This window comes from Salvia splendens, chromosome 22, assembly GCF_004379255.2.
Source record: "Salvia splendens isolate huo1 chromosome 22, SspV2, whole genome shotgun sequence".
NCBI lineage: Eukaryota > Viridiplantae > Streptophyta > Magnoliopsida > Lamiales > Lamiaceae > Salvia > Salvia splendens.
This window is the reverse complement of record NC_056053.1, coordinates 15,868,908-15,894,096: the sequence shown is the minus strand read 5'-3', so window position 1 is coordinate 15,894,096 and position 25,189 is coordinate 15,868,908. Positions and strand designations below refer to the sequence as shown.

Sequence of the window (25,189 nt, the reverse complement as noted above, 5' to 3'; positions counted from 1 at the left end):
TCATTAACAATAAAATAAAATTACAACATAAAATAAAAATACAACTTAAAAGTTAAAAAATTAAAAAAACACAAAATTAAAATCCTAAAAAAATAAACGTGGCATAATTTAAAATACAATTTTATAGAAAATAAAAAAACTACTTCGCCGGCGAATCATCCTCCGAAGGCGGTGGAAGTGCATTAAAGCCGGTAGGAGGCGGAAGGCCAAGTTGTGCTGCCATAAAGACAATTCCGTTCCACCAGGCTTGGTACTGGGAGGGCGTAAAGCGGGAAGTGACCGTCATTGGGGCGGTCATGTACATGGCCATAAGGGAGTTCGAGCCTCCCCCGAGCCAGCTTGGCTTGATTCGCCTCGGCCCTTCCTCGCTCTAGCCGCCTTCGCCGCCATGGTCCCTTGCGGCCGACGGCGCCCATGGGAGGATCCCCCAGCATCGCCGGTCGTGCCCTCAACCTCCTGCGAGACACCCTCTTGTGCGCCGCTGCCCTCACCCGCTCACCAGACGAGTATTGGCCACTCGCCGTGTGCTTCGTGCTCTTGGAGGTTGAGCCCGAGCTGGAGCGGACACCGCCGACCCACCTTTCCTCGTCCTTGACGACCTGCCAAACATCAACAAATTTGAATTGTTTGCCGGTGTCGTCGTGGTAGACGTGCAAAGCCGACCTCAGAATGTCGGCGCCCGTGGATCCGCTTTGGTACTGAGCCGTTTCGTCCGTGTAGATGCCGCAGAATCTTTTGACCTCTCTGTCGACTCGGTCAAAGTGAGCGCGAAGCATCTTATATGTGCGGCGGTGGGACCCCTTCGGCTTAATTTGGTGGTAGGCCTCGGAGACCTTTTCCCATAAACACTTCCGGCTTTGTTGATTCCCGACGATAGAATCGTATGAAACACGGATCCAGGTGTTATACACCGCCATCGTTTCTTTGCTGTTGTACGGATGCCGGCCTAGATCCTCCTCCTCGCCCGCCTCCGCCTCTGCCTCTGCCCTGGAGCTTCCACCGCCTCGGCCTCCTCCACCGCCTCGGCCTCCTCCCCCGCCTCGGCCTCCTCCCAGAGTGGGTTCAACGGAATAATCCTCCCGAATCTGGGATAATCCCTGCGAATACCGCGGGGCAGAGGGACAGGCGATCTATCCACGTCAAAATTGGGTGGTTGGTACCCCCCGGCGTCGACGAACCCTGGGTGTCGGGCGTCGACTAACCGGAACCACCCAATGTGTTGTACATGCTCGCCCAATCGCTGAACGCGTTGAGATCCCACCCGCCGGAGTTTCCGTCGCCGGAAATTTTGTGATGAGATGTTAGATGAAAATTGGAGAGGAAATGGAGATGATTTGAGGAGAGAAGATGTGTAGTTGTGTGTGAAATGAGGATGAATTAGGAGTATTTATAGAGTAAAAAAAATAATAAATAAATAAATAACGGCTAATTAAACGGTAATATTACCGTTTACATTTTTTATTTTATTTTTTTTTTTAATTTGAATTTTTCAAAAAAATTATTTATTGCGTCAGCGTGACGATGCTCATTCGAGGGCCGGCGAGTGGGCGTAACGCTTGGCGCCTGGGCACGCCACATCGCCTCGGCGCGTGGCGAGAAAGCTCGTCACTCGTCACACTGTGACGTGACGCGGGACGAGATCGGGACAGGCTAGGGACGAGACGGGGCGCCGCAACGAGTCGCGCCGCCGTCTCGTCCGGCGTTCGCCCTGGGTGTCCGGCGTCGACGAACCAGAACCACCCAATGTGTTGTACATGCTCGCCCAATCGCCGAACGCGTTGAGATCCCACCTGCCGGAGTCGCCACCGCCGGAGTTTCCGTCGCCGAACATTTTGTGATGAGATGTTAGATGAAAATTGGAGAGGAAATGTAGATGATTTGAGGAGAGAAGATGTGTAGTTGTGTGTGAAATGAGGATGAATTAAGAGTATTTATAGAGTAAAAATAAATAAATAAATAAAAAATGGTTAATTAAACGGTAATATTACCGTTTACATTTATTTATTTATTTTTTAAAATTTGAATTTTTCAAAAAAATTATTTATTGCGTTAGCGTGATGATGCTCACTCGCGGGCCGGCGAGTGGGCGTAACGCATGGCGCCTGGGCGCGCCACATCGCCTCGGCGCGTGGCGAGACGGCTCGTCACACTGTGACGGGACGCTGGACGAGATCGGGACAGGCTAGGGACGAGACGGGGCGCCGCAACGAGTCGCGCAGCCGTCTCGTCCCTCCGTGACGGAATGCGGGACACCCGCGTAACGCGTTGCGGGTGCCCTGAGACAATAATTTTCCGCCCTTTTTTCTCTCTCTACTGTGTATTGTTTGTGGAAAAGAGAGAGGTTGGGAAGCTAGTGAAAATAAATTATTTTTTTATTTTATATTTTTTTGTGATTATTTTATTTAATTCTTCTATCAACTATAAGAGCATCCCCATTCATGCTTTTGCCAAAGACGTGGGCTCGACTCTACATTTATTAATTTTTTACTCCCTGCTCTTCCCCAAGAGCACAACATTCACATCCATGCTCTTCTGCAAGGACACGCTCAAGGGTCTCACCATTCTATTATTTAATTTAAATACTTCAATTACTAAAAACATTTCTACAATATAAAAATACATTAAAAATACTCGAACTACTATTACAAATTAAAAAAAAATAAAAATCATATACTTAAATCCTAAAAAATAAAAATTACATAATTAAATCCTACAAATTAAAAATTACATACTTAAAATACCTTGTATCAGGAGACATGTGCGACGTATTCAATCCCCAATGTTTTTCGGAGACCTCGTATCATTGCATAATATGCATCAAGTTGCTCAGGAGACATGTGCGACGTATTGGCCATATTGAGTTGAGCCAAAAGGGTCTACAACCAGTTGGTGGGCGGTTGAGGTGGCACAAAGGGAGCGGGAGCGGCAGCGGCGCAACGGCGGTTGGCTGCCGCCTGTTTCCTTCCTTGCGGCCGGCTTTGGGAACTACTCTGGCCGGCGTCGGGGGCTACCCATGTTAGTTGCGACAAGCTGGCTAGCCACATCATCCGAGCCGACGTCGGATAATGACCTCGACCGTTTGTTGGAGGAGCTGGAGGAGGATGATAAGTCTCCCTTATACTTCGAATGCGTACGCACCTCCTGCCAAGCGCTGAGGTAATGGAATGCTTTGTAATAACAAGTTTGGTAGGTCGCCATGAAGGCATTGATGATGTCGAGCTCGCTCTTGCCGCTCCCCGCCAACTCCTGTTCCTGGAGGTAAATCCCCTGGAACTTTTATATTTTTTCGTTGGCTCTGAAGATGGCATTCCACACCATACTCTCATTGGGCTCGATGGTTCCCTCCGGTCGGGTGGCATTGTACCGGCGAGAGACGCGGAACCAAAACCTATCCCCGGTTTGGTTCGTGCTAACCTCCGGATCTTCGGAGATTTTCAAATAGGCTTTGAACATCATATCCATCTCCCTCGGAGTGTACGGGTGCGGACGTGAGGATCGCCACTACGAACCATGACACGAGTGCTACAAGGAGGAGGAATATGAGGAGTTTAGGAGCCGCCGCTCCCTCCCGATCCTTGTTCGGGTGCCCACCCGTATCGCCCATCGGGGGCATCTTGCTCGTCGACCGGGTAAGGACAGTAGCCACCCTGAATTTGAGAACCTTGGGTTAGAGGAGGGGGCGAGAATTTTGTTTCCGGACTAGGGAACCATTCGTGGTTCCAACCACGGGAGCCGGAGGGGTGATCGCCAGAGCTGGAATTTATTTTTGCAAGAGTGAAGTGAAAGATTGAGAATTGATGAGAGAATTTAGATGAGAATTGTATAGTGTAGTGTAAAATTTTTTGTGTGGAAATGGGGGGTATTTATAGATGAAAAATGTGAATTTTGGGGGAAAAAATTTAAAAAATAAATTAAAAGTGGTGAGAAAACGAATATAATTTACTGGGAAGTGGGAAAATATTTTTTTAAAATGATTTTTAAATTAAAATTCGATTTTAAAAAAATGAAAAATGCCAACGGCTAAGCCGTTGGCCAATTGTGTGCTGTCACGTCGCCCTGCTCAGCGGAACGGACGTGCTCGATGTATCGAGCTGCGCCGTGCAGTCGGCAAGAGTGCAACGGCGGACGAGGCGTTGTCGCGCCGTCCGTCCCAGCAATCACCGTTGGGGATGCTCTAAATAGTCTCGATTTATCATTTTAGGTGTAGTTGATGGTGTAGTTGTGGAAGGATGCATTTTCTTTTGGAAATTTAATGAATTTTTTGTTTGCTCCTTCTCAATGATAATTGTTTCAGCCAATTTTCGACAGTAAAATAGACGGATTGAGCTTGATTTGAGTTAGGAATGTCAATTTTTTTGGATGCATGAATTCTGATACTGGAAAAGTTGTTGTGATTGGAGAACAGAGCTTACTCTGCTGTCTCTCTTGGTGGTTTAGTAGGATTCTTGAAGAAGGTAGCCCCTGATTCTCGGTCTTCTGTGGGGCTCCTATCATATTGACAAGAGATGTTTGCTCTTACTTTTAAAGGAATACGCACTAGGTCCACGCTTTGTTGAACCCCGAAACTGAGCTTCTTTCTTCAAAGACTTTCTTAATTTGGGCAAGAAAGACGCGTTGATTCTCCTAAATAATAGTCCTATGAAGACATGATCTCAAGTCGATACTTGACATGTACCCCCTCTTCCAGGCCTATCACAAGGAAAACGAAAACCATGATTTGCTTTATCCGGTATCAACCGAGAGCTGCGAGTAAATAGAACACCTTTCAGGAGTATCAATACCGTGACATGAATCGTAAATGCATGGATATGATGTACCACAAAATCTGCGGTTCCTAACGGAATAGGTAACAACGTCACTTTGTCGCCCACTGCTACTAAATCACTCCCCCTCCAGGTTAAACTGGTACTTGCCGTTGCACCAGGAGCCGTTGCATTTATATATAATATAAAACTAATAATACATATAATATGTATTCCCTCCGTCCCCCAAAATTAGTCACCATTTGACCCGGCACGGGTTTTAAGAAATATAATAGAAAGTGGGTTGAAAAAGTTGATGGCATGTGAGTCCTACTTTTATATATTAGTTTTATAATAAAATGTGAGTGTGAATGAGTTAGTGGAATGTAGGGTCCACTACCAAAAATGGTAAAAGTGAAAGGTGACAAATTTTTAGGGACGGACGAAAAAGGAAATAGGTGACAAATTTTCAGGGACGGAGGGAGTATTATATAGTAGAATATATTAAAAGAATATATATATTATATATAATATAATATATTAAATTAATAGAATATATATAATTCGATTTTTCATTTTTTCTTCGCCCGAACCGAACCGAAAAATCAAAATTTTTATATTTTCAAAACCGAACCGAACCGAAAAATCGAAAAAACCGAACCGAATTTCAAAATTTCGGTTTGGTTCGGTTCGGATATTCGATTTCCGCTTTTTTTTTTATCACCCCTAGGTGGAGGTGGTGATTTGTATTTGTATTTCCTTTTGCAACAGAAAGAGTTATAAGTAGTTAAGGTTTGAAAATTTTAGTTTGAAAAAATGATGTTGATATCAATGGTGATTCCACTGCTAATGTTATTTATAAATAAATAACTATTTCAATACTTATAAACTACTGATTTATAATTATCATTCTAACTTATCTTCCTATTTATGTTTTTGTTTTTGAAAACTTGTGAATTACTTCAACTTCATTGAATACTCCTATTATATAATCCATCTTTTCCATTTTAAGCAATACATTTTTCGTTTTTAATGTCTCATTCTAATTAACACATTTCTAAAAATGGAAACATCATTTTCTTCACTTTATCACCTCTTTAACTCACAACATAAATATGTATAAAATCTTATGCCGAATGCAAAATATTTTACTTAGAGTGAGGCTGAGGAACTATATTTCTTTGTTTTTTTAAAATGTACATAGTGATATTAATTCTTATTTTGTTGTTTGTTTACACTTGTATTCATTAATAAGTGAAAATCACATGACCCGGTACATAGCAAAGATGATGATACTAGTTCATTATAAATATAAAGTAGATGTCACATTCCATTAATTTATTCACTCACATTTAATTAGTAAAACTAATAACATGCACATTTAAACTATCTATTCTATCTATTTTCTCGCATTTTCCTATCTGATATATTTTTAAAATATGTTTCAAGCTCGACGGGGATTCCTAATGTCAGACTTCTTCTCCTATTTTGTTTATATTTTTTAAACATGTCTCAAACTCGACCAAGATTCCTACCAATGTTTTAAAAACCAGACCAGTCGGCGAACCGACGAAGCTACTAGTTCACGGTTCAACCGGTTTAATCACTGGTCGAACCGTTTTACTGTTGCAAATACATATAATTAAGTATACAAGGTACAAAATATATTAAATTTACATATAATTAATAATATATCAAAAATATTAACCATATATTTAGTTGTAATATAAATATTAAAATTTAGTAGTAAAGACTAAATTTCATAAATATTTTTGTTGGTAAATAAAATTAAATATATGATTCATTAGTTATTGTAGATAAAAAAAACTAATATTTTATATATAAATAGATAAATTTCATTGTAACTAAAAAAGTGTATTGAACGAAATAATATTATATTAAGCAATAATTAAACATGAATAATTAGTTATTTTATGTAAAAATATTAATATCATTGGTTAGTGTATATAAATTTAATATATAGTACAAGAAAAATATTAATATTAAGTAATAATAAATTATATTTACATATAAAACATATTAAATTTATGTGTAATTACAAACTCATATATTGTAAAAATCTAGTGATTATTAAAGCATGATTAAAATATATTATAATAAACAATTTCTTAAAAGAATATAAAATTAAAATCAATTATTATTTTATGTGGATAAAAATATCATTTTTAGTGTATAAGAATAATTAATGTTCATATTATTTCAAAATGGTTATATGGTGGAGTGGTAAAAGTGTTGGTATATAAAGAAGAGGTCATGGGTTTAACTCTAGCCAACAACAAATTTAAAAAAATTATTTTGTAAAGTAAAAAACCGGTTTCCGGTTCACAGTTGAACCGGTTTCACCGGTCAGCAGCGGTTTAAAATGTTGGCGGTTTCTAGGGGTGAACTGGACCGGACTGCCTACCGGTTCGCGGTTGAACCGGTCGAACCGGCCGGTCCAGTCCGATTTTTAAAACATTGATTCCTACCATGCAAACAAATTATAAATTAAGTACTATTTCAGTTCTTTAATAATAGCCACAATTTTTTATTTATAAATTTCATTCTCATAAATAGTAATTCAATCAAGTATGTTTAATATTTTTACTATTATTTACTAATTTTATATTAGAATTTTTATTATCACCAAAGCTTTTATTTTTTATTTCTTAGGGACAAAAGGTGATTCGCTCACCCCAGGCGCCCCCATAACCCGGCCCGACATCGCTATGGAGGGGTTCAAACACGGTACCTCAGCGGCCCATTAGGTGGGAGGAACTTACACTGGTAACCAGCACACAAGGAGCCACCACAGTGGTGAAACTCCCACACTGCGGCTGCCAGCATTCGATCCTGTCTGCTTAGGGACAATCTACCACCCAGGAACCAACTGAGTTAAGCCCGTTATGAAATGGGTAGATTATAATTTTACTTTTCCTTGGTAGGAGTGATGGTATATAGCTTTATCGAATTATCTACTTCACAAGCCCCCACAAACCAACCACCGACTGCATCCCTTAGAGCATCCACATCCGTGCTCTTGTCAATAAGCACGGATGTGAGCCCAGTCCCACTTTTACTCCATGCTCTTAGGCAATAGTACAACACTCACATCTGTGCTCTTACGCAAGGACAAGCTCAAGGGTCCCACCATTCTATTATTCAATTTAAATAAAAATATATCCACAAAATTAGAATGCATTAAAAATACCCGGAATAATATTACAAATTACTAAAAATTAAAAATTACATAATTAAAATCCTAAAAATAAAAAATTCCATAATTAAACACCTAAAAATAAAAATTACCCCCGTGGATGACTATTCATCCGGCTCTACCCCCAATGTTCTTTGGAGACCCCGTATCATCGCCACATGCGATCGAAGTTGCTCGGGGGTCATAGTTGACCTATCGGCCAAATTGAGTTGGGCCAAAATCCCCCACAACGAGTTGGTGGGGGGTTGAGGTGGCACATAGGGAGCGGGGGCGGATGGAGTCGCAGCGCGACGACGGTTGGACGCCGCCTTCTTCCTTCCTTGCGGCCGGCGTTGGGAACTGATCGGGCCGGCATCGGATATGGATACTGACCTCGACCGTTTGGAGGAGGAGCTAGAGGAGGATGATACGCCTCCCCTGTACTTCGGATGCGCCCGCGTCTCCTGCCAAATGTTGAGGTACTTGAACGGTTTGTAGTTCATGGATTGGTAGGTCGCCAAGGCAGAATTGATGATGTCAAGCTCGCTCCGACCGCTCCCCGTCAACCGCTCTTCCTGGAGGTAATGCCCTTGGAACTTTTGGATTTCTTCGTTGGCTCTGTATATGGCATTGCGCACCATACTCTCGTTGCGCTCGATTGTTCCAGCCGGCCGGTTTTGATTGTACCGGCGACAAATGAGCCACCGATAATGGTCACCGGATTGGTTCGTGCCAACCTACGGATCTTCGGAGATTGACAAGTACGCTTTGAATAATTGCTCCATCTCCTCCGGAGTGTACGGGGTGCGGACACCACGAGTAGGAAGAGAAAGAGTTTGAGAGTGGCCGCTCCCTCCCGCTCTAGGTACGGGTGGTTCGGGTGTCCACCCGTATCGCACTTCGGGGGCATCTTGGTCATCGATCGGGTAAGGCCGGTAGCCACCCGGAACTTGCGAACCTTGGGTTTGAGGAGGGGCCGAATATTCTGTTTCCGGACTAGGAAATGGTTGTGAACCGAACCAATCAGGGTTCCAATCGCCGGAGCCGGACATTTTTTTGTTGTGAGTGAAAGAAAGATTGAGGATTGTAAGAATAGAAATGAGAGAATTTAGATGAGGATTGTGTAGTGTGGTGTGAATTTTTAGTGTGGAAGTGAGGGTGTTTATAGATGAAAATGTGTATTTTTTGGGGAAAAATTGAAAAATAAATTAAAAGTTGGTAGAAAATGGATATAATTTTTTGGGAAGTGGAAAAATATTTTTTTATTTTTAATTAGATTTTTTAATTAAAATCCATTTAAAAAAAATCAAATTGCCAACAGACGGCTGACACGTGGGCTGCTCGCTGGCACGGACGTGCTCGGTGCATCGAGCAGCGCCGTGCCAGCGGCAAGAGCGCAACAGCGAGCAGCGGGTGCCGCGCCGCTGACACGGACGGCTGCGTCAACCGCTGTGGATGCTCTTGCATTGATATAATTTCAGCGGTTGCTCTTGCATTGATATAATTTTGCTCATCTATTTTCTTGATTTCTAGGATGAAATGCTACAATTATTATTTACCTACCATATTATATACTCCTATTTATATATGATAATATGAATAGGTAACACAGCCATATCTTATGGTTGCAAATGGTAGTAGGTAGCTGTAACCGAATGGACAGAGATGAATTTGGTGTTGTTTGGTTCGAGCGGTGTAACGCCAAATGAATTAAATAATATAGGAAAATTAGGGTAACAACCTTCTAAATTGCACCCTTTATTTGGAAAGAATCACGAAGGGATTAATCTCCTTTTTTTTTTCTTGATTGTTTGATTTAAAAAAAAGGTATCAACTTTTCTTAAAACATGATTTTGTTTTAATTGTAGATAGGTAATTAATAAATAAATCTCTGCTTATATTGATTTTTTAGAAAATAAGAAAAGAACATAATCGCACTTCTATTTAAATTCAAATTCAAATTCAAATTCAAATTCAACTTCAATTTTCCCAGAGCGCATAATCAATTCATAGTGATTTTTGCATTGAATTTGATTTCACAGTTATGAATGCGATATCTACTTGATGCAATATTTTTAACTAAACTACTATTGAACAATTAAAGTAAACAAGAATATCGTATTCATATGGATTCATCGACTTATACTAAGCACTCACCATTAACCAACATATATTATCTACTGGAAATTTGTGACTTTTATAATTGAAAAAAACAAATGATTGATATCAAACTCGAAGAAATAAATTGATGGGAAAGAGATGTCTAAGATTTGATTTTATTGTATACATGGAATGGAATGAATAAAATAAGAGTAAACACCAAATATAAAATCAAATAAACATTATAATTAACTATTTTGTCACTCTATAATTCTAAAATGTAGTTAACATAAAAACAATATTGGTATTTGCAATGGTAGATTAGCAAATCAAATAGAGTAACGAATTCATTTGGTGAATTAAAATCTTTCCCTAGAAATTATTCTGTAGACACTTTCCAACGTGATTTTAAATTCCGTTCTCTTAAGAAAAGTGTTCAGAAAATTTTACTACAAAAATTTTACCAAAATCTTTGCTTTGAAAATGAATTTTCAATGTGTTCTTCGCAAATATTTGTCCTCTCTTATTTGTCCAAAGTCTAATAGTACTTTTCTTAGAGATTAATTAATTATGAAGAACAAGAAATCGACTCGTGGAGAAGGAGCCAACCATCCAATCTTTGGAGATCTCTATTTGAAAGGTAGTATATCCCATTTCTCTTAACAAACATGCATATGCTTTCTTCGTTTTAACTTTATTTTATCTATGTGTTCTAGCTTCTAGGCAGTGACGAACCCAAGATTTTGATACTATGACCCAAACTAATATTAACATTGTGTGATCCAAACTAATGTTAACATATTAATATTTTAGTACTCTCTTCGTCCCACAGAAATAGGTTATTTAAAATTGACACGAGTTTTAATGCGTAATTGATAAAGTAAGAAAGAATGAGAAAAATAGTTAAAATTGTGTAGTGGATGGGGGCCGATAAAAAATAAAGTAAAAGAAAAAGAGAAAAATGGTTGCCATAAATGGATATGAACTATTTGTATGAGATGGACGAAAAAAAATATGGATGGGACATCACATAATTTTAGAAGTTTTGTTTTGTGTGTTAGGTGAAAAGAGGAAATATAATATTTATATTATTATGAAAGAAAACTTTTTCTAAAATTGGGAATGTGGCATCTTTAGTAAAACAAACTAAAAAGAAAATAGAAACATATTTTATGGGACAAAAGGAGTACCTTTCACACAATCGAAATAAGGCCCAACTTAATAGAAATACTAGAAACATTTAAAAAAGGGATAGTTTGTATACATATTAGCAAAGTACTAGGGTATAATTAGAAAAAAATCAAACCAATCTTCATTTGCTAACAAGTCTAATATCAACATGCAAAACACACCATTTACTTATGATATGATTTTCAGATAACTATTCCCTCCGTCCGCTAATAGGAGTCCCGTTTTTCTATTTTAGTCCGTCCGCAAATAGGAGTCTCGATTCACTTTTACCATAAATGTTAATAGGGTCTCACATTCCACTAACTCATTTCACTCACATTTCATTTAAAACTAATATATATATATAAGTGAGATTCATATTCCACTAACTTTTTTCCAACCACTTTTCTTAACATTTCTTAAAACCCGTGCAGCCAAGAAATGAGACTCCTAATGACGGCGGAGGAGTATAATGGTGTAGGGTATGTTTTTCTAGAAACTCGGTCCTCTCTCTATATGGAAACTTAATTCACTTTAGCCACATGAGAAATACAAAATTATGTATTTTGGTATTAATTAGGAAGTTTAGTTACGACTAGTTGAGATCTTTTCATGTGTATATATATTAATCAGTTAAATAAACGAGGTGTGAAAGTTATACTGTATAAGGTTGATAGGAAAGAATGCAAGAGTTGAGGAAATGCCTAAATACAACTCTTTAGTGGTGGTGATTTTGATCCTCACCACTCTCGCATTTTCCGAATCCTTCAACTATGGGGACGCTCTATCGAAGAGCCTCCTCTACTTTGAGGCGCAGCGCTCTGGCAGGCTCCCTCACACCCAGAGAGTGAAGTGGCGCGACAACTCTGGCCTCCTTGATGGCCTCGAACAAGGGGTTTGTTTGACAATGAATTACTTTATGTTGCGATCTCGTATTTTATCTCATTGCAATTTGAAATAGGTGGACTTGGTGGGAGGCTACTATGATGCCGGCGACAATGTGAAGTTTGGGCTGCCAATGGCCTACACAATTACTCTGCTTTCATGGAGTGTTGTTCAATATCGGGACGAAATAGGTGGCGCGGGCGAGCTCGATACTGCCCTTGAAGCCATCAAATGGGGGACTGATTATTTCATCAAAGCTCATCCTCAGCCTCATGTTCTCTGGGCTCAAGTACCTCTCACCTTCTCTTTCTTAACTTCCATTTATTCTCTTTTTTTTTCTAATGAACTTTTCCCAAGTCCTCAAAAGGATGAAAAGAGTAACTTGATCTTGTAGATCATGCTTCATGTGATGAAATATCCGACTATATTGGTAAATAGTTAGACATTTACTTATATGCATCGTCATTAATACTTATGTTAAGGTACTTAATAATGAGAAATTTATAGTATTTCATTAGCATAGCATATTTTTGCATGTGGGGTCATGGTGGGGTTCAAATTATGCCACATGAGGGAATTAGTAAATGAGTAACCTTCTTCCATTAATATAAGGTCTTTTAGGGAATCTCTTAAGGATTTTGTTCAAAGTGAACAATATCGTACAAATATGAAGTTCGAGTGTGCATCGCCGAACCCTCACATACCAGTCTAGTCCAAAGCAAAAATGAGTTTTAATATGACGGATAATAATCGAAAAGATATCTAGGTGGGTGATGGTGATACCGATCACCTCTGTTGGCAGCGGCCGGAGGACATGACGACATCCCGGCGCGCGTACAAAGTGGACGAGGAGAACCCCGGCAGCGAGGTGGCAGCGGAGACGGCGGCGGCTATGGCTGCAGCCTCCATTGTGTTCAGTGAAACGAAGCCGCACTACTCCCGGCTTTTGTTGGAACACGCGATTCAGGTAATTAGCAAATCGTCTTATATATGGTAAGGATCATCGTTTGTATTCGCTTGCCATGATTACTTGTGATTAAAGTTCATGACTGTCCCTTGTCCCGTTGCATTTTCTTAAAAAAATTGGCCCACTAATGTATCTTGGTCCGCTTACAAATTGTCAAGATTAGATCATATCTCATGATTAGTCATTTCAGCTTCATCCATAGACTAATTTAATTCTAGGTAAATACTATTGTATTTTAGTAGTATTATCTTGTGTAACAAACTGAACGCCGTTGTAGTAGTGACAGTTTATTTGGCAGTTGTTTGAGTTTGGTGATAAATTTAGAGGGAGATATGATGAGAGCATTCCAGTAGTGAAAGGGTACTATCCATCAGCGAGTGGGTACAAGGATGAGCTGCTGTGGGCAGCATTGTGGTTGTACAAAGCCACCAACAACCTCACTTATTTTAACTATGCCATTCAAAATGGGGACTCATTTGGTGGAACCACATGGGCCATTGCTGAGTTCAGTTGGGATGTTAAATATGCTGGCGTTCAAGCCATTGCCGCCATGGTAATCTCTATTATTTTTCTTCTCACCAAATATTTATTTTTACTATTTTCTTATATATTGTGTTGTATCTATCATCATGATATAAAACAAGAGTTTTTTGAAAATTTATTAGAATGTCATTTTGGAGGAAATTATGGTTTTTTGTCAAATTAAAGTAAAAACTATTGGGTAATACTATTGTCCAATACAGAGTAGAGAAATTAGCTTTCCAAAATAAGTTTAAATGCTTGACTGCCATTGTTTCCTCTCATACAACATACCTATACATTCAGAAACTTTTTAACCATAAATTACACTTCCTTCGTCTACTATTTAAATAATTCTTTTAACTCTACGAATTTTAAGAAATTATTTGATTTGGTGAAGAAAAGTAAAGGGAGAAAATGAGTGGAATGTTGGACTTATTTTTAGTACTTATTAGTTTTATAGAGGATTGTGAAGGTAAAAAGTTAGTAAAATGTGAGGTCCGTATGCTAAGAGTGAAAAAAAGTAAATAGTTTTATAAATTGTGGACAACCCAAAATGACATAATGACTCTTTAAATGGTGGACAAAGAGTGAAATTTTGTTACATGATTTTCTCTCTTTAACTTGATTTTTTCTCATTGTACTCAAGTAAATTATCGAATTCTTTTCCTAATTTTGCATCAATCGATTAAATGTATTTTATTTTCTTAAAATGCTACTCCCTCCGTCCATGAAAATAGGACACGTTGTGAATGACACAGATTTTAATGTAGAATTGGTAAAGTAAGAGAGAAGAGAGAAAAATAAGAGAAAAATAGTGTTAGTGAAATGTGAGGACCATATTATTATTAAGAGAAAAGGGAGAAAAGTAAGGGAGAAGTTGTTGAAAACTTTCATTTTCTAAATATGCTCTATTTTTTTGTGGACAACCAAAAATGGCAAATGTGCTCTATTTTTTGTGGATGCAGAGAGTATTTTATTTAGTAATATCCAAAAGTGTGGTAATTAACCCAAATATTTGTATTGTTTTAATTTTAAATTAAATTAATGTTATATTTTTCGTTGTCCAAATGTTTATTATATAGAAACTACATTTCTTAACTTTATATTGTGCAATGTTGTTTCTCATTTTAATTGGTTGATTGACAATGTAAAGTTAGTAAGAGGAAAATAAATTGTATCGTGCATCGCATGGGCGTGAAAACTAGCTTTATTAATAGGGACGTTTCCTTTAACTAACAGAAAACATTCATAAAATATGATTATGTCGCAGCCACTTTCTTGACACTTTCAGTTCGTTCAATACTTACATTACTTTTCTCAATAATCAACAAATGTAACAATGGTTTGGACTCACCTTCAAATTCCTTGCTTCACTACTGGTTCACAATGTGTCTAGTGACTTAACATTGGCATATATATGTTGTAGTTACCAACGGAAGGGAAGAGTGAAGAAGCAAAGAAAATCCTAAAGCAATACCGATCAAAGGCAGAATTCTACATATGTGCCTGTTTGAACAAGAACAACTCGACAAACGTGAAGCGCAGCCCGGGCGGCCTACTCTACACCAGGCGGTGGAACAACTTGCAGTATGTATCGAACGGGCTGCTTGTGCTGACAGCCTACTCGGACCACCTCAGCTGGATCAATCAGAGCCTTGAGTGCGAGGGGGGTGTGGTAGGGTGGCAAGAGATCCTGTCCTTTGTAAAGTCACAAACTGACTATATTCTGGGCGCGAACCCCATGGGAGTGAGCTACTTGGTGGGAGTGGAGCCGTCGTACCCGAAGAGAGTGCACCACAGGGGAGCATCGGCCGTGTCGTACAGAGATAGCAAGGTTTTTGTTGGGTGCATGCAGGGCTACTATAACTGGCTCCTCCGCGAAGCTCCCAACCCTAATGTACTGGTCGGGGCCCTTGTAGGGGGCCCCGATCTATACGATCACTTTAGAGATAGCAGATTTAACTTTGCACAAACAGAAGCGTGCACCTACAACACCGCATCTCTTGTTGGAGTTTTGGCCAAATTGAATGGACCTACTCCAAATAAATCCCTCTCTCACAAATAGACACTTGGAATTCTCCAACTAAAGAATAAAAATCATTCTTTAATTATTCTCATAAAGGATTGATGATTTCTAAAAATTATATCATGCAAAAGAATAGTTCGTGGCCTACATTATTAATTCTCTTCTCCATTTACTAAGGATGGCCTAAATTCATATATGCTTCCATCCGATTTGAATGACAATTTATTTTAGTTCGATTTGGAAATGAAAGTTCATTGAAATATTTGATTCAATTTGGACCCTTGTTTACCTCAAATTAAAATTGAGTTGAGACCTAGTACCTAAAAAACTGTCCGATTCAATGCCTCTGGCTTCGGTCACTTTGGTTCTTTAAAATTTTTGTTGGTTGTTAATCAATTTGATCGATATTAATTAATACTAGTAGGTAATATTATAGTATATTTTATATTTTATTTGTCTATTATAAAATTTATATTGTACAGGAGGAAAGAAAAAAATGATTAAAATATCTATAATTGAAACTAAATAAATAAGAGAGAGATAAACAAATAATTGGAGAAGGAAAGACAGAAATGGTTGAGTTAGGTTATCAAATGAGCCTAATCTTTGGAAATAAACCAAAAGCAAAAGCAAACAATTCATTTGATTATCCCCTAAATTTAAAGATATTAGGAGAGTAAGAGTTCTAATATGAAATTTGTAAATATAACGGTGAAAAGGTAAAAATTAATTAAAGTAATGTTATTAAGACTCACGTGTATTACTTATATGAGTACAAAATTTTAAAAATAAAATTAGAGTAATTTTATTAAATTGAGTACAACTACCATTTAGAATTAAAATTAAAACAAATACGTAGTAAAAATAATAAACCTAGCTGCACTTTCTCACTCTCACCTCCGTCCTCTCTCGGCTGTGCCTCTCATCTCGGCGCCGCTTCTCCGCCTCCCGTTGGCTGAGCAATTCTACTTCCAAGCACGCCGCTCGCACATCTCAGGATTGAAAGGTAATCTGTCTTGTCTTCTTCGTGTTCAGCCCGTACAATACGTAATCAGTTTAGATTATTACTTTTGCAGCGTTAATTTTTGAAATCCGTTCAATTCTTCTGGATATATTGTCGCAATGCCGTCGGTCATCAAAACCGAACGATACCTTTAGATTTTTCGGTTCAATTTTAGATCGTGTTGGTTGATTGGCTTCGGTTTAGGGTTATACTGATATTTTGGTCGAAATCCCCAAATTAATCTTGTAATTTAATTGTCCAATAGTTGAAACACCTAATCTGGCTAGTCATTTCTTCAAAATGTATGCAATCTGGTGTAGAACTGAATATTCGATTGGTGGTATGCTTTCAGTTCATTTTCATATTGATAGTCAGCTCTGATCCGAAACTGAAACCGTGAATTAGAGAATCTGGTTTAGAACCTAACTGGTAACAGGATTTTACTTCCTAAAAACCCTAGTAGCGTAAGATCGAATTCGAGAATATGCGTAAAAGACACGCCTGTTTTTTTGTGTGTTTCGGTACATTCTATCACATTTGATTTCGGCCTTTTGATATTCATTGTAGAGGGGTCTCGGTGTTTTTTCAAAATTGGTAATACCCTGTAGTTGTTTGATGATAACTTTCTAAGGGTTTAGCATTTCCATCCATCATCAATTGGTTGTATTTATGGTGTTATCGATTGTGCCTATCGACAGGGAGAGATGAAGAAAGGGATTCACCCTCAAATGCAATGGATATCCTATGTGACCCAGAGCGGCAGGCTTATGCCTGTGATGATGACCAAGATTCACGAGACTGGTAAAGTATATCATTTGCGAGCAAAGCGGCAGATGGCTCAGAACTTAGGGCAGATAGCCAAGTTCAAGCGTAGATATGGAGAAAAGGAAGGGGAAGGGGAACCTGTAAAGGAAAGCGAAACCGGAAATAAATGAATCCACTGAGGTACTAAATTTATGGTAGACAGCCTTGTTTTCTGTGTTGGGACTTAGTTATGATGGTTACTACTCCGCCCCATTAAGATTTGTACAGTTCTGTACTGATGCATGCACGTCATTATCGATTTCTAATCATAATAAAATGTGCATGTTATATCTGTTTGCTCTTCATCAATCTGGAGGAATATAATTTCTGATTATGTTTTATTGTGACCTCATTTTTTAATCTGGTTGTGTTGTTTCTGTCCTCTGGTATCATTGATATTGCATCTTGAATTTTATTGTACTACATTTTAGTTGTTGACATGTTTCATTGCTTAATAAAACTATGTAATTAATATATCTGACTAGTCATGTTAATTGTCCTGGGATACTTATACTTAGAAATAATAGGAAATGACCTCAATCCTCTTGCTATTTGGTGCTCAAAATGAAGAATTTGTTCCGTGAAGTTGATAGGTTAACTCTCCTTGGTTCTTGTGAATGCTTGAATGCAGACGACAAACTACTGAATTCTGGATTTTGTCCTCGGTTTATTATCATCGTTATTATTTCAGGGATTTAGCCTCAAAATACACGAACCTTGCGATGTTTTTGGTTTTGCACACGAAGACATGAACTTCAATCTATTTTGGATGTTCAATCAAAATTGACATTGGCAGCCACCTGAAAATCAAGATTGTTGTTATGATTTTGGTGTTAGTTTCAAGTGAAGTTCATGTGTTTAGTAATGTTTCATGTGTACAACCAGAAAAAAAAAACAAAAAGAAAGGAAAGTAAACTGTGTATTATGAGGCAAATTTTAAAGTTCGAGTGCAATATAAAAAATGACCCTAAGGTTCGTGCCTTTTTATGCAATTAAGTGATTAAACCTTATGATTATTAGAAGAGGAATAATAAAAGGGATATTGCTCTCTAAAAGCCCAAAATTTTGTATTTCTCATGAACTTTGAAATTGGTCTATAATATCACAAACTTTGCATTTTGTTTGGTATTTCTCAAATTCACTCAAATAAGATATTTTTATCAAAATCTTATTTTACGTAGGTAATCGTGATATGTTTGATGATATTTTAAACCACTTTTTAAGTTCATAAAATGTAGGATAAAAAGTCACGTTGAAAATCACGTTGAATTAATTGTATCAAGTATGATAAAAATGACTGTAAGTTAGTCAAATATAGTAATAGACATGTTGTGGGAAATACCAAACAAAGTGCAAAGTTTGTGATATTATGTACTCCCTCCGTCCCATAGTAGATATCACACTTTCCTTTTTATTTGACCCACAAACGATGTCACATTTCTTCTTTTGGAAAAAGTTTCATCTCACATTAATTATAAAATTATATTCTCTCACCACTTAACACAAAACATCTCCTAAAATCTTGTGTCATCTCTCAAGTGTGCCATCTTCTTTGGGACGGAGGGAGTACAATTTTAAAGTTCGTGGGAAATATCAAATTTTAGGTAAAATTTATGGTTTTAGGGACCAATTTCCCATAATAAAATGGGAAGGTTCTTAAATGAGCCCATTGTTCCTGGTTTTTTGGTGTGGAAAACAGAATACATGGTTGAGGTTAAGATTTATAGGTATTGTTTTCAAAAAAATTGGTATTGTCTCTCTGCAACTGTACTTTCCCTATCAAGAATCAATTTTCTGCTTGGAATATCCTAACGAGTGGATGTGGAAAATGCTGCATTTGGAGAATTTTCTACTTCTTTGCTTTATATAGACAAAGTGTGACCCTTGTTTCAATGTGAAGGCATATAGTACTATATATCAAAGCACAAGCCAACTATTTTTTAAAGCAACCAGTTTTTGTGTGGAACTCAGTCCACTAGATTGAGGTTGAACCAAATTAATACTTGGGGTTGCATTTGAACCATATTTTGTCACTATGACCATGAAATAGACATTACTTTCTTTAGATTCTTAACTATTAAGATTTACTCTCTCCGACTCCAATAAAATTGTCTCATTTTGTCATTAGTCTGTCTCATAAAATTAATTTCCTTTCTATTTTTAAAAAGGTTTCAGCACGCATTATAACTAATATATATGTGATCCCAATATGTCTACATCAATTATTTTTCTTTTCTCATATTTTACGGATTTTGCATTAGGATTCATGCCTTTTTAAAAAATTTTATTTTTAAGGGATGAAGTAGTATGATGCAATTGCAGGTCCTCAAGTTTAATAATACGTTAAAATATAGAAATCCATTGTTGAAATAATTGAACTAAGGACAAAAAATTAGTGTTTTGAAGAAATTGAAATATCAATGTTGGATTATAAAATCATTGACTTCAACTGAACTAAGAGCATGAATAACGCGGAGGGCCGGGCCGCAAATCGCGAGTTCTAGCCCGTCCCGTGCGTTGGAGGAGGAGGCGGCACGGCCTGGGCCGGTTCCCGTGCCGAGATCCCGGCCTGGTGCCCGTCCCGCGGCCCGGCCTGGGACGGCGTTATTCGGGGGACGGGCCGCATCCACGAGTCCCGGCCCAGCGTTACACGCTTCTCGGGCCGGGCCGCAAGTCCAATTTTTTTTTTTTGATTTTGTGTCTATAAATACGAGCATTCCATTTGTGCATCAATCTTACGTGCATTCCATTTCAATCTCTATTATACCCTTTATTTCGTCGTCAATGGATTGATTCAACAGCGATGAACGTGAGATGGAGGAGTTCGTTAACTTGAACAATTGGTACATACCGAGGTCGCAACCATCGCAGCCACAACCTAGTCCGGGAGTCGGTAGCAACGTCGACGTAACATCGCCGGTCAACACCGAAGAGTTCGAGCTCAGTGAGATGGAGCCCGCTCAAGAGCGGGATAGGAGAAGGTCGGCGAGGAGGATGGGCCGAAGAAGTACGGTCCGCAAGAGACAATGTGGCTTGCGAGGAACTACATCGACGTCGCTGAGGATCCTATCATTGGCAACCGGCAGACCGGCAAGACTTTCTAGGAGCGGATTGCTTAGAAGTATAACGTTGGCCGTCCTAAAGGGTTGATCGAGCGTAGCTACGTGAAGCTGCGCAAGCATTGGGGCCGGGTCCAGGCGGATATGAGCAAGTGGAACGGAAAGTGGGCCAACGTAGTCCGGATGTGGCCGAGCGGGCACAGCGAGGCGGACCTCGTCGAGAAGGCGAAGGATGCGTTCTTCACTGACGGGAAGAAGGCCTTCAAGTACTTCGAGGTTTGGAAGCTCGTCGAGAAGAGCCCGAAGTACACCAGCGGTGCCGAGCCGGCGGCAACTGAGGCGGCGAAGAGAACCAAAGTTTCCGCCTCCGGAAACTACTCTTCGAGCGAAGGAGGTCCGGCGATCGACCTCAACGTGACGGACGACGACGTCTTCGGCTCCTCTCCTAGCATTCAGAGCCGCCCGACGGGAACAAAGGCGGCCAAGAGGAAAGCAAAGGGGAAGGCAACTGCGAGCAACTCCGCTATGGTGCCACCGCCGACCAATCCGTCTCTGGATAAAATGTCCGACACTTTGTCGAAGATGAGTATTACATGGCGGATGAGCCAGCTGACGGAGTTGACATCGAGGGATACATCGAAGATGTCGGACGACGAGCTCGAGTTGCACCGTGAGATGATCGCCTACTTTCGCGCCCAAATGAAGAAGTAGTAGTCGTGGCCCGGGTTTCTAGTATTTTAAATTTGCTTCGTCTAGTAATGTAATGTTAATTTCTAATGAACGATGCATTTTCCCGGTTTCAATTGTTCAACGAATTGCATTTACGAGTTAAATATGTTGAAGTTGTGAATATTGTCATTTATTAGTTGCGGCCTGCAGGGTTAGAGCAGTTGGGGCCTGGGCCGCAACTGTAGAAGAATGATGATGTGGAGGGGACTTGGGGACGGGGTTATTCATGCCCTAAGGGTCAGAAATTGAAATATCACAATCTAGTTCACAATTCTGTGCCTCAACATTCCTAGTTAAATTATTCAATATTGTTTACAGATTAAAAAATCATTGACTTTGCTAATCCGTCTAACTTCTAAATCAACGCCTGGTTCTAGATATGCAAAACTGAAACAAAAAATCCTTCGATAAATGAACATTTCGATTCGATTTTAACATGCTAATTCGATATAGTTCGGTTTGAGGAAAAATAATATTTTGAATTCCGAGTAATTCACTTGTGTAATGTAATCCAATATTCCATAAATGACAATCAGAATTTGCAAGTAATCACCATAACAAACTGAAATACATCAACATATAATATAGCAAAACAGAGTTCGCCATGATTTAATGTCAAATAGTACAATAGAAAAACATTGTGCTGCATACTGCCACAAATATCCAGTTCGCAGAAACATAAGCAATTTTTCTACACAGGCTGCACCATAGCAGGCTGCAAGGCCTTAAGGGCATCGATGTCTTCACGAGACTTGGGGCCAGAACCCGACTCATCAGGCGTGATGGGAGCGACAACTTCGTCCTTCACTTCTAGGCAGATGGCTTCAAATATAAGCTCCTTCACCTCTTCCAGCCTCTCTTCAGAGAGGGAAACCTCTGCCAGCAGCCGCCAGGCATTCTCTTCTGACGCCTCCTCATAGTCCACCTTTCGTTTCAACACCATGTGCCCGCTTATCTCCCAAACGGCCGGATTCACTTGAGTGTCGAGAAGCTCAGAGCTCACTTCCCCTAGAGCCTGTTTCTCTGCATAACACTGTTTGTTTCACCCAAATATTAGTATAGGCCAACAATATGTAAATGAGAGTTCAATTATGACAAATTCTTCACCTGTGGGAACAGGAAGATTCGTTTTCCGCAATCAGCAATGAGCACGTTGTGGGGAATGTTGTTCTCTTGCAGGCAGATGCACGCGTCCGATACAACGTTGGATAACTCTTCCATAGTCTTGCCACCCTCGAAAACAAACCCTCTGACCGGATAGTTGAGGATATTAGAGATTTCAACGCCACCATTTGTCGTGGTTATCTTCTTAGAAGACACCTTTTCGATTGGAAAAGGCGTCTCCAAGTAATAGGCCTGAAAGTGGAGGTGGTTGATGGTTGCAAATGCGCCTAAGCTATTGTAACCCAAGCGGAAGAAGGGGTTTCCGACTTCAACAGCCATGTAGAGCGCAAGCATGAAGCTCTGGCGGTCAATCCTCTGAGGCAAGCATTCAAGAATCCGAGGGATGAGCAGCACGTGTCCATATTCAATTGGACTCACCTGTTGAAACATACACAACATCCATCACGAAACTACACCAAGCCAACACAACAAATGCAATTCAAACACAGAGACATGAAACATACGTTGATGGCAACAACGCTGGGAGAGTTATCAGCATCAATGGGCGCGTTTGGAGAGAAGTGAACTTCGTTGTCCTCACTGGCCTCAAACTGAAACAGCACCTCCTCTTGCCCGACTTTGGTGAAGTTGAACTTGCTCTCATCGAAGGGCTGGAGGACCTTGTCCACACGAAACTCAGTCGGCCTCTTCTTGAGATGCCGGCCCTCATTTAGCTGCGCCACAAATCCATACTTCCCCGGAATCACCTATGAATCAAATCATCATAATCAATTAATCATCATCATCATCAACAACACCGAAGACTCAATTCCTGATTTAAAACGAGACCGGTTTTCGGATAAAAGAACACACCTTTGTTTCACAGGCAGTGACATCATAGCGAAAGAGGCCTCTCTGCATCCGATCCTCCCACTGCCACCAAGAAAATCATGAATTCCTCTTCTAGTAAAGTAAAACAAACAATTAGTAGAAGTATAATATGTAGTATGAATTACACCTCTCCAATAAGAAGAGAATCCAGGAAATCTGGTTGAAGCTCTTTCTTCTCATCAATGGAAATAGACTCCTTTTCCACAACAACATTGCTACTCTCCTTCTTAAAAGCATAGAGAGGTAATTTTGCCCCTAATTCCACAAACCAAATCAGTAAATTCCACAAAATTAAAATTAAAATTAACATTAAATTAAAATTCAATTGGACAAAAGATCAAACACCTGGTAGGCAACAGCTTCTGAGGCAATTGCGGCCGCAGCCCTCATCGGAATCCTCCTTCTGGTAGTTAGAGACGACAGTAGGAACCCTCTTGATTCTCAGCATCATCTTGAAAGATTACGTTTTTTTTTCTTAAAAAAAATTGAATTTACAGAAGAGCAGAAAGAACTAGCAACCGCCGCCGGCGAGAAAGAGGAGGTCGGAGGGATTGCCGCCTTCGGCGGGGGAAGCGCCTCGTCCGCCGTTCGGCGAAGGGTTAGTCTCTGTCAAACAGCCCTTGCGACGAAGTGGACGGACATGTATGAGAAGCGGGTTTGCTTGTGATATAGCCGTGATTGGTGACAATGTGAATTCCTGGGGTTTAACTGTAAACCAATTGAGAGAAGGAGAAAATTGGATTGGGAATTGAATTTGAATGGTGAATGGGGAAGAAGGGTGTTTGAGTTTAAGTAGTGAATAAAATCGGCGAGAGTGTGGCTGTGGTTTGGTCTTTCAATTTATGTGGTCTCTTATTTTTCCGCCAATATCGACATCATAATTATATATTTGAAAGATACTATTTAGATTTTTTACTACAAAAGGACGAATACATTAATTTATTACTATACAAACGCGTATGCATTAAATTTACTGTACATTTGTAAATTAATTATCATGAGATCTATTAATAAGAGAGAAATTAGTTTAAGATGGAGTAACATATGGACTTAACATAACGTGGTGGTGATATTAGTCATCATTAATTACAAAGGATTATATTATTAATTTTAAAATGAAATTATATAAATAATAAAATTGCATAGGTAACATAAGATATAAAGTCATCTAGAAAAAACATAAAAGACCCACCTAGATACACCAAAAATCAGCATAGGGAAACGAAAGTAAAAAATTGAATTCTAGATTTTCCACTACAAACTGATCAATTTTACTTTTTACCTAATTTTTTTTAACTCTCTCTTAAGTTAATTTCTTTATTTGTCTTTCTACTATATTCTCTTTTATAATTTATTTTATTTTTACTTAACTCAATAAATAATATTTTCATAAATTTCTTGTCAAAAAGAAATTAATCACTTAAGGTAGGATGGAAGGAGTATTACTTTTTACAAAAATTAGTCTCGCTAGTGTGCCCCAACTTGTCCAAGTTGCATTGAAATCTCACTTCCCCCACCCATATCCGATCGTTCCAATGGAGATCCGTGTGCCCCATGCCCCAGGCACACTCATGAGGTGTTAAAAATATCGATTCTGGTCTGAATATAATACGATATTGTTCTAATATGACAATTAATCGATTACCCTAGTTGATTGCCAATCAAATTTATGATACAAAGTAATTAGGATGAATTTTCTAAATTATTTAAAATATTTCGATTGATTCAGAGGAACTTTCTGGACAACAATTTTTCGTAAAAATTGAATAAATGTAAAAGTCTATAAACGAAATTTAACCACTAATGCAAGAGACAATGAAGAAGTTTGTGTCTTTGTCACAATGTTCTTTCCGCAAACTTTCACTGAAACTTTCAATTAACGACTAAAGCCGAAATTCATAATTAATTGAATATCTTCCATGGTTCTTTGATAGTGCAAACATTTAATTTTAACTACCAATATTAAAAAAAATAATTAGAATTGGCTCGTT

General features: G+C 38.9%; 2 protein-coding genes across 2 annotated transcripts; one reads left to right on the top strand and one right to left on the bottom strand.

Annotated features, from left to right (window-relative positions):
• The first annotated feature begins 11,908 nt into the window (after positions 1-11,908).
• On the top strand, positions 11,909-15,647 carry LOC121786799 (endoglucanase 11-like). The gene is made up of 5 exons (XM_042185416.1): positions 11,909-12,103; positions 12,170-12,382; positions 12,860-13,060; positions 13,359-13,613; positions 15,009-15,647. The coding sequence occupies exons 1-5, from the start codon at positions 11,909-11,911 to the stop codon at positions 15,645-15,647; spliced, it is 1,503 nt and encodes a 500-aa protein (XP_042041350.1).
• Positions 15,648-21,705: 6,058 nt separating this feature from the next.
• On the bottom strand, positions 21,706-24,001 carry LOC121787388 (GDP-L-galactose phosphorylase 1-like). The gene is made up of 6 exons (XM_042186098.1): positions 23,544-24,001; positions 23,326-23,453; positions 23,181-23,240; positions 22,832-23,074; positions 22,311-22,745; positions 21,706-22,236 (listed from the first exon to the last, which is right to left on the bottom strand). The coding sequence occupies exons 1-6, from the start codon at positions 23,647-23,649 to the stop codon at positions 21,895-21,897; spliced, it is 1,314 nt and encodes a 437-aa protein (XP_042042032.1). The 5' UTR covers positions 23,650-24,001; the 3' UTR covers positions 21,706-21,894.
• Between the last annotated feature and the right edge of the window lie 1,188 nt (positions 24,002-25,189).